This window comes from Nothobranchius furzeri, chromosome 12 (assembly GCF_043380555.1).
Source record: "Nothobranchius furzeri strain GRZ-AD chromosome 12, NfurGRZ-RIMD1, whole genome shotgun sequence".
Taxonomy (NCBI): domain Eukaryota; kingdom Metazoa; phylum Chordata; class Actinopteri; order Cyprinodontiformes; family Nothobranchiidae; genus Nothobranchius; species Nothobranchius furzeri.
In genome coordinates, this window is record NC_091752.1 from 29,258,322 (window position 1) to 29,273,377 (window position 15,056).

The 15,056-nt window shown below is 41.0% G+C and overlaps 1 protein-coding gene across 1 annotated transcript; it reads right to left on the minus strand.

Moving 5' to 3' along the window:
* Positions 1-495: 495 nt before the first annotated feature.
* LOC129166816 (carbohydrate sulfotransferase 3-like) lies at positions 496-4,617 on the minus strand. Its single transcript, XM_054750286.2, has 3 exons — positions 4,526-4,617; positions 1,534-2,064; positions 496-1,288 (listed from the first exon to the last, which is right to left on the minus strand). The coding sequence occupies exons 1-3, from the start codon at positions 4,612-4,614 to the stop codon at positions 592-594; spliced, it is 1,317 nt and encodes a 438-aa protein (XP_054606261.2). The 5' UTR covers positions 4,615-4,617; the 3' UTR covers positions 496-591.
* Positions 4,618-15,056: the final 10,439 nt, after the last annotated feature.

Consider the following 15,056-nt stretch of genomic DNA (forward strand, 5'->3'; position numbering starts at 1 on the left):
GTAACATGGTGTTTACGCCTCATTAAAGTCAAACAAATGTGCCAGAAATTTGGATTTAAAAAGGCATAATAAATTATTTACAAGTAGATCCTAGCACATAAACATAATCGCTGTTAGCATTAGTGATTGCATTGTTATCACGAGCTAATGAATTAAAATAGCACAACTCACTATTTACCCGAGCAAAAACAAGATGACAGCTTAAAGCTTCTCTGGATCCTAAATGGTTAACCTAACATGAAATAAAATTGTTGAAGACTTCCAGGCTTATTAAAGACTTTCATTTGTTAATCTGCCACTAAAGGAAGGAGAAATATAAGGATAAATCAAATTATATGCTAGAAGTTTTGAATTGTGCCTAAAAAATATAAAAGTTCATTTAAAAAAAACATACTCAAATGACCCCCTCAGTTAAATCTTAAGCATAGTCATAAAATTGTTTAAAAATCTAAAAACAGCAAGCAGATCATTTCATTTTCTTGGTAAGAGCATGAATATTATTGTGACCGGTAAACAAAATTATTTCAGCTTTGATAAGAAAGTTTGGTTTTTGGCTTCTTTGATTTGTTGAATGCCATTTCCACCTTCTGATTAATTAAATTGTTTATCTTCACGCAAGCTAAAAGATTTATTGATCAATGTCTTTTCATCATTCACAAATTTGTATCCAAACAACTGCATGGTTGGTCCACACACTTTCTGAACCACCTGAGCCAAAGTAAAGGGAATACTGAATCTCCACTTCTCTGCATGTTCTGAAGAGTTTTTCTGAGTGGAGAAGTAGCTACTGGCTTCCTCTGTAGCGTGTGTGTTCTTCAGGATCCACTCTCGAGCTTGGGAACTAAATGGTATTTCTGCAAACTTGTACATCTCCTCCGCCTTCTGCATGGGGTCCAGAGCAATATCTTCATAACGCACTAACATGTAGCGTCCCCGTAGCCAGGCAGGCTGGCTCAGTCCCATCTCTACAGAGCTCCTGACTTCATCACAGCTTCCTTTGAGCCTCATCACCTCTTCATCATCTTCAGGTACCTGGCCATCCTGCGCCCAGTCTTTCCACATGTGGTAAAATGACGGGAAAGCCTCCATACGCGATGCTAAGATGGCTCGAGGATCTCGGACCAGCTGGATGACTCTGACATCAAGGCGAGGATCCTCTAACAATGGCTGAAGCGTTTCCAGGAGTTGCACTCGAACAGACTTGATGGCATGGTGCTTTTTAGAGAGGCAGGACTGAGCTGCCAGAGTCAAGTTCAGCGGCCCACAGCGACGAGTCATGCAGTGATAACTAACACACAAAAAATATAAAGTTATGAGGTTAGTTGATGGTATTTCAAAGATGTGCATGAATTTTAAAGGAGTATGATGTAAGAATGACACCATGTGGTCAAATTTGGTTACTGCAGTTCATGTATGAAAACAAAACAACATTTTGTGGCAAAACCTTTTTTTTCTATTGCTTGTCACAGTTTATCACAGATATCATCAAGAACTCTTTCAATAACAGCTAGAAGAAAGAAGAAAAAGATATACCTCTGAAAAACGTCTTTGTCCACAGGACTACAGACAGACTCTTCACAGAGTGATAAACTAGACTCTCTACGAAAAAAATCGGGGGTGACGTGGTCCTTTGGTGGAGGCAGGATGAAATTCTCAAGGGAAGAGAAATCACACAAGAAGAGGGCATGAAGTATGTCCCGGAAGATTCCTGGCGCATCTCTCCAATTGGTTGTCTCTGCTGTTGAGGTCAGCATGCGTTCAACGTGCCATAGAGGCTCAAACAAATAGAACATGCCCTCCCCATGCTGGTTAAAAAGCTCCCCCACAAAGGAGGAGCCTGTCCTTGTGCTGGCCATGAGTAGCACATGCTTATGTCCTCTGGTCTCTAAATCCTTCTGGTCTTCTTTTTCTGGCTCCTCTGATGAATTTGTGTAATTCCATTTTGGATAAGATAGTTTAGAGAGCAGCACTTGGAGGAACGTCAATGAGCCTTTTTGTGTTGTAATGCTTTCATCTTGAGGGGTCTGCTGTGGACGTTGCTCCCTCATCAGTGTATCACACAACCTAAAGAAGCAGAGAGTTGATGAAGGATTACTGTGAAACTGTAAACAATCCTTGATAGTTTTATATTTCATTTAACCTTTATTTAACCAGATGAGTCGATTGAGAACTCATTCTTATTTACAACCACAATCTGGCCAAGACGCAGCAGATTCTGTATATCTAGCACAGGGTTGCAGATGCAGAAAAAATGTCAACCATTAATATTAAACTTCTACTAGCAGCCGATTACTGACAAAAGTCACTTCCTGACAACCAATCATCACAAAAAAAAGTTTGTATTCAACCTTCTCTGTTTCTATTTTTAATCCACCAACTAGAGAGAAGCATTGAATGCGTCTGTAGACAAATTTAAATATAAAGTTTGATTCTGTAATGGCAGGGCCAGATAACACTTTGTTGTGCCCTGGGCAACAATATTAAAGGGCCCCATCATCACGACCCAAGGATCGCCATAATATGGTCACATACAGAATATATTACTGTAATATGCAGTAAATATACTCAATACTTGAATGCCTGACATCAGTAACCCGCTCAGGGTAACCTTTGACCCACCTTGTGTAGACTGACCAATGAGGAGAGGGTCTTAACTTGAGGCCCTCTCCTCATTGGTCAGTCTGCATGAGACTGACTCTCAACTGACGTTCAAAGTCATAGGCAGCGAAGCGCCTCTGTGCAGCGTAAAAGCCCGGGTGGACAGTTTGTTTAATATAGGGTGACCATGTTTCCATTTCCAAACAAGAGGACAGGGGATCTGTGCCTATGATGTCACACTATAGCAACACCACACAAACCACGTTGGGACCCATTTTTGTAAGAACTAAATTGATATCAGATTCTGCCAATAAAAGGGCTCTAAAATAATTCATATGTAAATATTTTTGCATATTTATTGCAAAATCTCATTTTTCTGCTTTAGTGCTGCAACAAGGTTTTATTAATAATAAATTATTATACCTTTTGTTTTACTACAGCATCGGTAAGCTTCCTGTGCACAGATTATTAAGGATGCTTGTTTCAGCTGTGAGATTAGACGATAGGATCAATGAAAAAAGAAGTTGTCACTGGGGGGGGGGGGGGGGGGGGGTCGCATTTTGCCTTGGCCCCCAAAATGTCTTGAAACGGCCCTGGGTGTGTGACTGAGTTTTGAAGGTGATCTGAATTGTATCAGATGTATAAATATGACATGTGTAGAACTTATTGTTTTATACAGGTAAAACGTGTAGTGGAGATAAATCTATCTTCATTTTACTTTTCAACACTTTGTTTTGTTTTCTTGTTTTTATTTAACTATTTTCCTGTCCTGTATGTCTCTCATCTTCCTGCATCTGCTCTAAACTCTCCAGAAAAACTGCTGCCTGGATTCTTACTTTTTCACCTCATCAGTTACTTCTGAGCAGATCAAAGGGATCTCCTGACCGAAAAGCGGAGAGTGCATTTTGATGCTGCGTCAGTGAGGTGAAATCACCGCAGCACCGCGCAGCACAGGTGATGAGCTCCGCAGTAGCAGAGCGCTTCAGGCACAAATAAGACAGAAAATAGAGAACATGTGCGGACATGAACGATCGTGTGCTAATTATAGTTTTTTGGTTGCGCCACTTTGAGAATGGACCGTGCGCTGGAAGCAGCAGCCTGGATCGCTGCGCAACAACGCAGCGCTGTGCCGCTCTCTGTGCTCTCTGCTCTAAAGAGTCCATAAATGATGTGACATAGGTAGAAAACTTGTTTCCGGCTCCCCTGGACTTATTATACAGCTCCCCCATAATTCGATCCCTGCTCCTGGATGAAAAGCCGGACATTTTCATCAATACAAGAACCCCCAGTCCGGACGCCCGGACAGAGAGTGAAAAGTCGACATGAACCGGGGAAAACCGGACGTACGGTCACCCTAGTTTAATATAAAGCGGGAGATTACAGATATGCCTACAGTATTTTGCTCGTGCCCTTGCTGCCCTGGGCCCTTTAGAGTTTGTGGGCCCTGGGCAATTGCCCAATTGCCCATATGGTTAATCCGGCGTTGTGTAATGGATAGGTAAGCCTAAAGGTCAAATGGTACTGGCAACAAACGTCGAGCTAGATTTGTCACAGATCAGGTATGTTTACCAGAAGTTTGCACACACAGGCTTACTCATGATAGATACCTATCTTCACAGATAAAAAATGTTGTCATGATGTTGGCAGACAATCTGGCCCTGAGGAAAAAATATCTGGAACATTTTGACATTGGCTTTTACAGTGTATCTGTTATCAGCAGTGGCACACTTCAGGAAAACTGATAATGCACATTTGTTACATTTCTGATTCATTTGCAATCATGCAGGCATCCACTTTGGCAAAACATAATAACCTGAAGGTGAAAGAATGAAACTAAACACTTTAATTTCATTTAAAATTAAAAAGGGAAGTGAGATAGTTAAAATAAATAGAAAATGAGGTTGCATGCAATTTTTCATTCTCTTACCTCGAGAGGATACTACTTTCTTTTTCAATGAGGAGCACGGCCATAATGCAGATGAAGATTATTCCATATTTGATCTTCATTTTTTGCATTTTGGTTTTGTAGTTGGAGCTCTACAGGCTGGCTTTTCACTTGGTTATAGCTTGTTGACTAAAACTGGAGCTTTATCCTGCAAGGAAGAATACAAATTGTATTTCACTGACTTATTATGAAGTTTATTGTGCATTAATTTTTTTTAATACTTGTTTTGACCTAAATCAGCTTGTTTCTGAAGTTTATATAGTGAAAAATGTGTAAAATGAGAAACAGGAAAAGCTGCAATCGTCCAAAACTTCAACTATAATCGTTCAAGCATGATCTGTGTTTATGATGAGACTCACACAAGGCAAGGAGAAAAGGCTTCACATGCGTAGAAGTAGCGTTAGACAAAAGCAAATTACTGAATCAATGAAGAATGTGACTGTTTTATTTCAACTTACCCCTCGTTTTAACACCAAGTCAGCCGAGCACTTCCAGAATGGGTGAAACTCTGAGGTTTGTTGTTAAACTGAGATTTTGTCATGTTATCAGTGCTTCTTGTGATATCAGATGTTTGTAAAAACAAGGCTGGGACACTCTAAGAAATAAAGTGTTGAATTAACTGAACCAAGTTGTGTCAACTTGTTCCACTAAACCCAGTTGCTTTAATGTAAAAAGTAAAAATCATTGTTGTTATATTGTTGTGATAAAAGTAAATGTGTAGTATTTTTTTACATTTAAAGCAACCAAGTTTGGTGGAACATGTTGACATAACTTGGTTAAGTAAACTCAAGAATGAATTTCTTACAGTGTACCCACATATCCAAACCTTTCTTAAGGTTGGCTTATGCTTGACACGTCCGCACGGCTCCGCACGGCGAAATTGCGTCATTTTAACAACCACGCCCCTCCACTGCGCCTCCGCATGGCCCAAAATTTCCGCACCACGCACCTAGGAAAATTTCTAACCACGCGGATGGTCAGACGCAGAAAAACATGGTGGACCGGCAAGAACTAGTGTGGCAGAGGTTGGTAAACACAGACATTTGTATGATTCTGCTCTCAAAGATCGCCGTGATCAACATGTTGTTAATAATTCTTGGAGAGAAATAGCTTGCACTGTCGGAAAAGACGAGGACGCTGTTGTAAACAGTAATTTCTACTTCTACTATGGTGTAGTGTTGGATGCATGCTGTAGAGCTCCATGCTGCCCCTTTCAGTTTGGGAGAATATTGGCTCACCGCAGAGACAAGCCGCATGAACCATAAACGCTGCGAGTTGTGAAGCGCGTTCCAGCCGCGAGCCGCATCACCAAGCGGAAAGTGAATGCGTCAAGCAGAAACCAAGCTTTAGCCCCTTGCCTGAGTCTAAGACAAGACACCCCCTAGTTTTTGCCAGGTTCCTGACAAGCTAAGAAGGTCACATCCTCTTGATGGATCAGAACCCTCAGCGTTTGTTTTAAAGGTGTGGTTCACTCCTTTATTAATACACTTGCAGTGGTCTCTGTAGGAATGAACGCATTGTTAGTCATACTGTGGGGGGAAAGTCTACAGTGCACCAGTTTCAGTAAGTAGAAGTTAGACAAGCATCGAGCACGTTTGGCTGCACGCAGGGCAGCACGAGCCAATCATGAACAGGTTTCAGATCTTTAAATGAAAAGAAATTTTCAGAAGCTGACAATCGGATGTGTGGAACGCCACAATACGACTGCCAGTAAATTAGTTTTCTGGGATTTATTATCACGCAAAGGTGATTTCTAAGAAATTTTCTGCTGGCCTGTGCCAACACTGCTGGAAAAAGAACACACATACACACCTCTCACTCTTTTTGTTGGACATTCTGCTGGCGAGGTCATGTGACCCAAATGCCTAAAATGTAGGAACAGAGCTTCTCAGATAGTGAGGATTGCTCATTTCCATCCACGGCAAACAGATGTTTTTCTGACTTTCTTCTGTTTTAATGAAAGTTAGGAAGGTAAATTGTTCTAACGGCCATAGTGTGTTAAAAAAAATTTATTCAGGAAAATAAGTGGAAATTTTAATGAGAGATTTGTGCCACAAAACAACAAATCAAATTTGGAAATGTTCTGTAAAGTTTTTTTATTTTTATTTTTATTTACATAATTAATGCAAACATCTTGTGGAATATGATGTCTGAATCATTATTGGACTGAGGGCAAAAACCTTCTTACAACCCATTATAACTGTGGACAGCAGGATCAAGTCATTGTTCTGCAAGTCACAAAGAAGTCCATCTTCACACAACTCTCAGTCAAGTTCCAAGTCTGAATTTTTATTTTCAAGTTCTAAACCAGACATTTGATCAAATGTGTAACTGGAATACATAGTAGGCTATTAATACTTTCAGATATTATGAGTGAACTGTACATTTATTGGACAGAACCAACAGAAAACTCAACTGATTAAAGGAACTGTTGATAGCATTTTCTGCAAAAATAGACTATATTCATATCTGCACCCTGCGTGAGATAGCCCATCAAGTCCAAAGCACACACACACGCACGCACGCACGCACGCACACGCACGCACACACACACACACACACACACACACACACACACACACACACCTTCACTTGTATGTGAGCACTTGCAGTGCATTATCAGCTTATTACCAGGTGAGAGCAGCAGAGTAAAGAGTCCTTCACAAAGGCAATGTTGTTGCTTCACAGCCAAGAAACATGGGAAACATGGGGATAAAATACTAAATAGAGTGATAACAACAAAAAACAACCACTATAATAATAATAATAATAATAATAATAATAACATTTAGTAAAAAATACATTTTTCCTTTTTTAATAAATAGGAATAAGTAAGGAACATTTGTTTGATCTGTGAAAGTTTAAAAACAATCGATTTCAGCAATAGTGTATTTTTTTTTTATCAGGACTTAGGAATTGTTTTATCATGTCCGGTGTTCCTTCCATGTCTCTTCCATCCCCCTTGTGTCCTTGTGTTTCTTGTCTCCATAGATTTTTTTAATCTTTCCGGCCACTCCTCTTTTCCCCATCTTAGGATTTATCCTCCACTCCTTTACATTGTACCTCATCTGGGCCCCAACCGTGCTGTTTAATGTTTAAATATCTCCTGTTCTTCTCATCCACTCAGTGTTCATGGTTTCTTGAGTTGTCATGTTTTGTTTATATGAGCATTTTACCCTCAGTTCCCCTGCTTCAGTTTTATTTTGTTACTTTTAACTCTGCAGCTTCCAGTTATTTTCTCTTGTTTTGTTTTCATCTTTTAGTTGGGTTCTTCCCCAGTGTTCCTTAGATCCCTGGGTTATCTTGTTCATTATCTTCAGTTAGTTTATCCTTATGGTTATTATTTTGGTCCTTAATTGGTGCTCTTGTTGTCTTTGGTTTCTTTTATCCTCATTCTCCTGTGTCAGTTTATTAGCCACACATGTCCATCAGTCATCAGCAATCATCTCACCTGGTCCCCATGTCATTTCCTTCACCTCCCAGTTTATACCTGGTCCTGTTCATTTGTTCTCCTTGGTTCCTTTGTTGTAGTTAAAAGGGCCATGTCATGGAAAATGGACTTTTTGGAGCATTTTACTGTGTGGATTTATTATTTCTTCATGAAAAAAAATACTACGACACTCCTGTAGGCACGTTTTGTCGGAGTGCGTGTTGGTGGAGTTTCACTGAAACAAACCATTCTTTTTCTGGTTATAAATTCAGGCTGACGAAAATAACTCCTATTTAGAAATGACATCTCAATAGTGCCACAGTAATATTTCAACACATGATGTGCCTATAGATGCTTTCAAAGGTTTAAAATAGCACGATATGCAACCTGTAATTGTTTAGTTTCTGGTATTTTCCCTGTCTTTGCTCCTGACCTTGTTCCAGAGCTTTCTGTCTGATGACTCACTACATGCAGTTATTCAGCATTCAGAGTCTGACAAAAAGCCAGAGACTGAGCAGAGTTTACAAAATCACCACCACTGTTGTGTTTCTGTGTAGTACACAGGACATCGCAGGTGACTGTTCACATTGTGATAATTTATGTTTTCCAAGTAAAGATCGCAAGTGCTGTGCCACACTCCCCAACTCCGGGGGGGGGGGGGGGGGGGGGGTCTTTAGCTTTGCCTTGGCCCCCTAAAAAACGGCCCTGGGACAGAGTTTTGAAGGTGATTTGAATTGTGTCAAATATGTAAATGCTTATAAATTATTGCTTTAGAAAGTAAAAAAAATGTGTAGTAGGATAGATCTACCTACATTGTCCTTTTCAAATATTTTGTTTTGTTTTCTTGTTTTTTATTCGACTATTTTCCTGTCCTCTGTCTCTGATCTTCCTGCGTCTCCTCTCATTCCTACAGAAAAGCTGCTGCCTGGCTTCTTATATTTTCACCTCATGAGTTATTTTTGAACTAAGCAGTTCAAAGGGATCTACCGACCGCAGGAAACGCGGGAGTGCACGCCGGCCGCGCCAGTGAGGTGAAGTCTCCCCTTGTTTATCAGCAATCAACCGTCCGCAGCAGTGATGCACATCAGGCACAAATAAAAGACATAAAGCACCAGAGGATATGAGCTGACATAAACAATCGTGTGTTAATTATAGTGTTTTTGAGTGGTGACACGAATGTTACTGTGGTTGTGTGCAGGACGCAGCTGCCTGGAGCGCATCAACGATCAGCGCTCTGCATCCTCTCCGCTCAAAAGAATCCCCAGAGAGTCCACATAAATAATGTAATATAAGTAGAACCAGGATTTTTTTGGGGCTCCCCCTGGTTGAGGGCTTCCAGGGGAGCCCGTCACCCTTTCAAGTGAGCTGGGCTCCCGTTAGCTCCCCCGTAACTCAAACTCTGAGCTCTCCCCTGTTTTGAATGAAGTTGGCCGGGAAAGCCAACGATAGGGTTAATCATCTTTTAGTAAACCAGCTGATGGGTCATTTGCTTTGGAATAAATTAGCTTAAAACATTTTAATTGACAATGTGTAGTTTTTAACTCTCTGGAAATTTCCATCGAAGCATTGTTAGGAATGAATAAAGTGAAGTCCAGTTGAAAAATGTTGGTGGCTTTGTACCATATTGTCATGTTGAGGAGTGGATGGCGGCAGACCATGTGTGGTGGAGCAGATCAGGAGGCAGGAATGCAGGCACAGATAAAATAAAAGTAGATTAAGGCCCTGTCCACACGTAGCCGGGGATCTGCCAAAACGTAGATATTTTTCTACGTTTTGGCCTGTCATCCACACGAAAACGGAGTTTTTTAACACGAAAACGGATCTTTTTAAAAACTCCGGCCAAAGTGAAGATCTGCGTTTTCTCCGTTTTGGGTGTCTGCGTGTGGACAGACAAAACCAGAGTTTTAAGGTCCACAACGTCACTTTCCGCAACAAAAAAAGCTGACATCACGTGTGCGACCTGTGTTTACACTAGCCGGCATCATGGAAGCCCTCAGAGCTGCGCTCTGTCACTACCCGATCCATCAATTGTCCAAGCGCTTTCTGCTTGTTTGTTTTTGCAATCGGAATTACTGCTCCTTGCGGAAGACCACAGACGAAGGACGAGGTTAAGAACGGGGGAAGTACTGCCACCTACAGGTCTGGCATGTCCTTAACAACGTATTTATCCGGGTACGTGTGGACAGAGTTTTTTTTTTTAAACGTGGTGGTGTGGATGCAAGTTTTTGGAGGGACGGATATTCATTTTTAAAAAACCCCGGCTACGTGTGGACTAGGCCTTAATGGCAGGATACAGCAGGGAACAAGAACAACACGACCTACAACAACAATGATCCGACAAAGACTCACACAAGACGGGAGGTATAAATACTCAAGGAAACAATCAGGAACACGTGGGAAGATTAACAAGGGACAGGTGAGAACAATAAAGACTAATCAGGAGGCAGGGGAGAGTCAAACATAGACTGTACATATACAAAGTCATGGAGACAGGAGCAGATTGTGACACACATATAGCCATGAAATTAGGTCTAAAGTGCATGAAGCACAGGTCTAGCATCTTTGGGGAACGTCATATTAGACACCATGTTTCCTTCTGACCAGCTCGGGGTCCTGTACCTGTCGATGACGTCACAATAGATGATTGGGTGGCCGTCTTACTTACAGAAGTTGCATTACCATGTTCAAAAACATTTAGGCTTAATGTTGAACATTTAATTGATTCAGATTCGTCTTCGTTTTCTTCTTTGTTTTTTACAGTGCACCACTTGCACTTTACCACTAAGGGGCAGCAGCGTAAAGGATTAATAATGTCCTAATAAAGGTTCACGCCAAATAAAATTGTTTTCTGTCTAAAGATGTCTTATCTAAAATGTACTTATTAAAATCACATTGCATTTTTATTGGACAAGCACATCATCGTGTTAGTGAGAATACTTCTGGTGAGTGTCCAGATGCAATGGTCACATTTTTAGCTTGATATTTAGACAACTTTTTTTGTTATTTTTTTATCTGACATGTTTTGTCAGCCATTTCAACTTCAATGAAAGGCATATAAGAGGAAACTTTCATTTATGTGTAGAGACCTCTTCTGCAGGAGTGGCATGAATATGTTTGTCTGACAGCTGCTGCTGATCATCTCAGTAGACACTGACTTGAGCAGAATCAGTCCTTTGTGCACTTTTTGGGATTTTGCATGATTTATTATTGTGTCACTCCACTTTATCACTCCGAGGTTTATGAAAATAAAAGGCTGCTAACCTACTCTGCATGCAGAGATTAAAGACATGACCTAGTTTTAGAGTGGACCGGCACTAAAAGCTGACTTCTGCCTTTGGCAAACCACACAAGAGATTATCAATAATAATCCAAAATGCCAAAGCTGAATTCGGTATCTTGACAACAGGTGCTCATACAGACAGATGGGTTCTACAGTGAGACAAGCACAGCTAAAATTATGCAAAGTTTTCTCTTCCTTTGGTAAATCTGTTTCATACTGGTGTGTGTAGTATCATTTCTTTGGTTTGATTTGATTATATTGCCCGGAGACCGAAAAAACAAGATTCAAATCCAAAATAAGTTTTCTTCACAGGGTGGCTCAGAGATAGGGTGAGCATCTTGGTCATCCAGGAGGGGCTAAGAGTAGATCTGCTGCTCCTCCACATCAGGAGGTGCCAGTTGAGGTGCTCAGGCATCTAATTAGGATACCTCCTGGATGCTACCCTGGTGAGGTTTTCCAGGCACTTCCAACCTGAGGGGACCCAAAGGAAGACCCAGGACATGCTGGAGGGACTATGTTTCTCGACTGGCTAAGGTGACACCTTAAGATTCCCCTGGAGAAGCTGGCCCAAGTGGATGGGGGGAGGGAAGTCTGGGCCTCTCTGCTTAGTCTGCTGTCCCCATGACCAAACCCTGGATAAGTGGAGGAAGATGGATGGATGGATTGCTTGGGTTAACATAGTGTAAAAAGTTCATGTTTCGGTGATGAACTGTTTCCTATAGTCAACAAATTCACTTCAGAGACTCGTGCAAGACTGGAGCCAAACTAATTCCGTCAACAGCTCTTGTTAACATCCCACCTTGAGAAGCAGCCAGGAACGTGCTGGAAAAGTCTGACAAATAATGTAATCTTCCAGAGTTAATCAACATCTGGTTACGAAAAACATTCTCTCATATAAATAATCCATGTAGCTCTACTTATGTAGACGAGTCTGCTTAAATTACACACACATACACACACCAAAGAGAGGCAGTCAGACACAGGCATCACCAGTCCCTTTGACAGTAGGCAAGGCAGATAAAGTGTCTTTCCCAACGACACAGCAACTGCCTTTGATGACCCCTGGGTTTCAACTGGGAACCCACTGGTTTCAGGGGTGAGCTCCTAACCCCTGAGACACTGTCACTCATTCATAGTGTTTAACTTAAATAACAGCAAGTAAAAGGCATGAACATTTAAAAAAGTCATGCTCAGGATGCTCTAAATGAGATTATGAATTCATAATCAAAAAAGGCAAGTCATTAATTTTATTACTACAGACAGAAAAGCAAACGATCTGCATTAGTGATGGCCGCAGATGTGTTTCACATTGACTGCAGCTGTAAAGCTTCAGGCAGGACTCTTCACGGGTGGACGACGAGATTCACCACTGAAGCAGAGCCGATTGATTTTTTTTAAACTGAACTCCATTGATTTATTTTAGTCTCAGAGGCAGATGTTCTCCTCTTGTCTTTTCTGTTTGCAACAGAAACAAATCTATGATCCATCTCATCCTCTGCTGCTCTTCATTTCTTGGGTTTAGATTGTTTTCATGATGCTGCTAAACCTTTTAAGGTTGTGTGTCCTTTTGCAAAGGATACACTTGTTCAACACTAACGTGCACAAGTGAATAAAGATCTCTGAACTGAATGCACCTACAGGCAGATCAAGGATCATCCACATGTATCTGGGACATTAATCCGAACGCTGCACATGTAGCCATATGCTGAAAAGATAAACATCGCTCTGACGTTTCTCCGATGGGGAAATGGCTTCATCACCAAGAGGACAAGAGATCAGCATGTGCTCTGGTGATTGAAGTCATGGGATTAGAAACTAAGAAGATGACCAAAGATGAGAAGTGAGCTTTCATTTGAGGATCCATGTGTTCTTGAACGTTCTTCACTGCAGAATATTTTTGCATCAAAAAGTTTAGAAATTTTAAAAATCACATTTGCTTCAACAAAACAACAGAAACATCATGATCATTTGTTTTTGCCCTTTCTTACTTATTTTGTATGACAGCTATCTGTGCGCTAATTGTGCTTTGACTTTACGTCTGATGTAGACAGAGTTTCCCCAGGGAGGCTCTGTGCTTTACAAGATGAGGCGAGATTACAGCACAGTGGGTTAATCTTCAGGCCTACCATCTGCCAGCATCATGAAAATAAAAACCCTGAAGGTACGGACTTGACTTTAACCACAGCACACGGATGTAACAGGTGCCTGGTCTCAAGAAATCAGAAATGTGGTCGGTTTGAGGGAGTTTCTCACATTCTGTTTGGGATTTAGACTGCTGCTGAAGGTCAAAGATACTCCGTCTGAAAAAAGTTTTTCAATACTTTCTACTTTATGTAGTGAAGTCCCATTAATTATCATCGCACACTGATGAAATTACATCTTTGCATTTGACCCATCCTAGTGGGGAGCGGTGAGCTGCTCTCTGGAACATTTTGGTGGTTTAACCCCCTAATCCAACACCTTAAAGCTGAGTGTCAAATAGGGAGGCATTGGGTCCCATTTTCAAGGTCTTTGGTATGACCCGACCAGGTTTTGAACCCATCTCCCAATCCCAGGGCGGACTCTAACCACTGAATGAATGAATGAATGAATGAATGAACAGAACATGCTTCTACTACTTGGCTTGTAAATTCAATATCTCAATAAAAATCATGTTTTCCTAATTTTGAATTAGCTTTGATAAAAGGTGTTTAATTAGACATTAAAGATTAAAGGCCCATAGTTGTCACAGACGCACTGGTGCGGTGTGGTGAAAATTCAATTCAATTCAAGTTTATTTATATAGCGCCAAATCACGACAAGAGCCGTCTCAAGGCACTTCACATAATAAACAATCCAATTCACAGTTCATTAAGCCAATCAGAAATAATGTGTCCTATATAAGGAACCCAGCAAATTGCATCAAGTCACTGACGAGTGTCAGTGACTTTACAGCAATCCTCATACTAAGCAAGCATGCAGCGACAGTGGAGAGGAAAACTCCATTTTAACAGGAAGAAACCTCCAGAGAATCCTGGCTCAGTATAAGCAGCCATCCTCCACGACTCACTGGGGATCGAGAAGACAGAGCCGGCACACACACACACACACACACACACACACACACACACACACACACACACACACACACACACACACACACACACACACACACACACACACACACACACACACACACACACACACACACACACACACAAATTGTCCTCTGTATTTGGCCCATCCCCGTGGGGAGCGGTGAGCTGCAGAAACAGCCGCGCTCGGGAACTATTTGGTGGTTCATTCAATTACTGTGCATGCATATTTATTACAATTCATATATTTAAGTCACAAAAATAAAATCAGATACAAACTTTAAATGGTTTGAGTTTAGGGCTTTTGCAGAAAATACATGGACTTGGGTTAGATTCCTCTAAAAACGCAATGTCAATTTGTTTGAGGCATTTGAGTTTTTTTTCAATGAAAAATGCTTTAATATAAAATGAGATGCATCAAAATGTATTTTCTTAAGTTATATTAGTTCTATGGTCGATACAAAACATGTTCATGACGTTCCTTGCTATAAAACTGTCTCACATGAAGCAATTTCAGCTATTTAATTATTGACTGTTTCAGTAGCTTCCAGAATGAGCTGTTCAGGGCTCTGTACCTTTAAGAAAACAAGCTGAAGTTGGCCACGCCCACTCATCCCCCGCTCAAGCTGCTATAAGCTGTGAAGCTCTGGCAACTGGGAGGGGTTTGGAGTGAAGCTGATGCTCCTCCAACAACAGCTGTCTTTTCAATTCAATTCAGTTCAATAATAC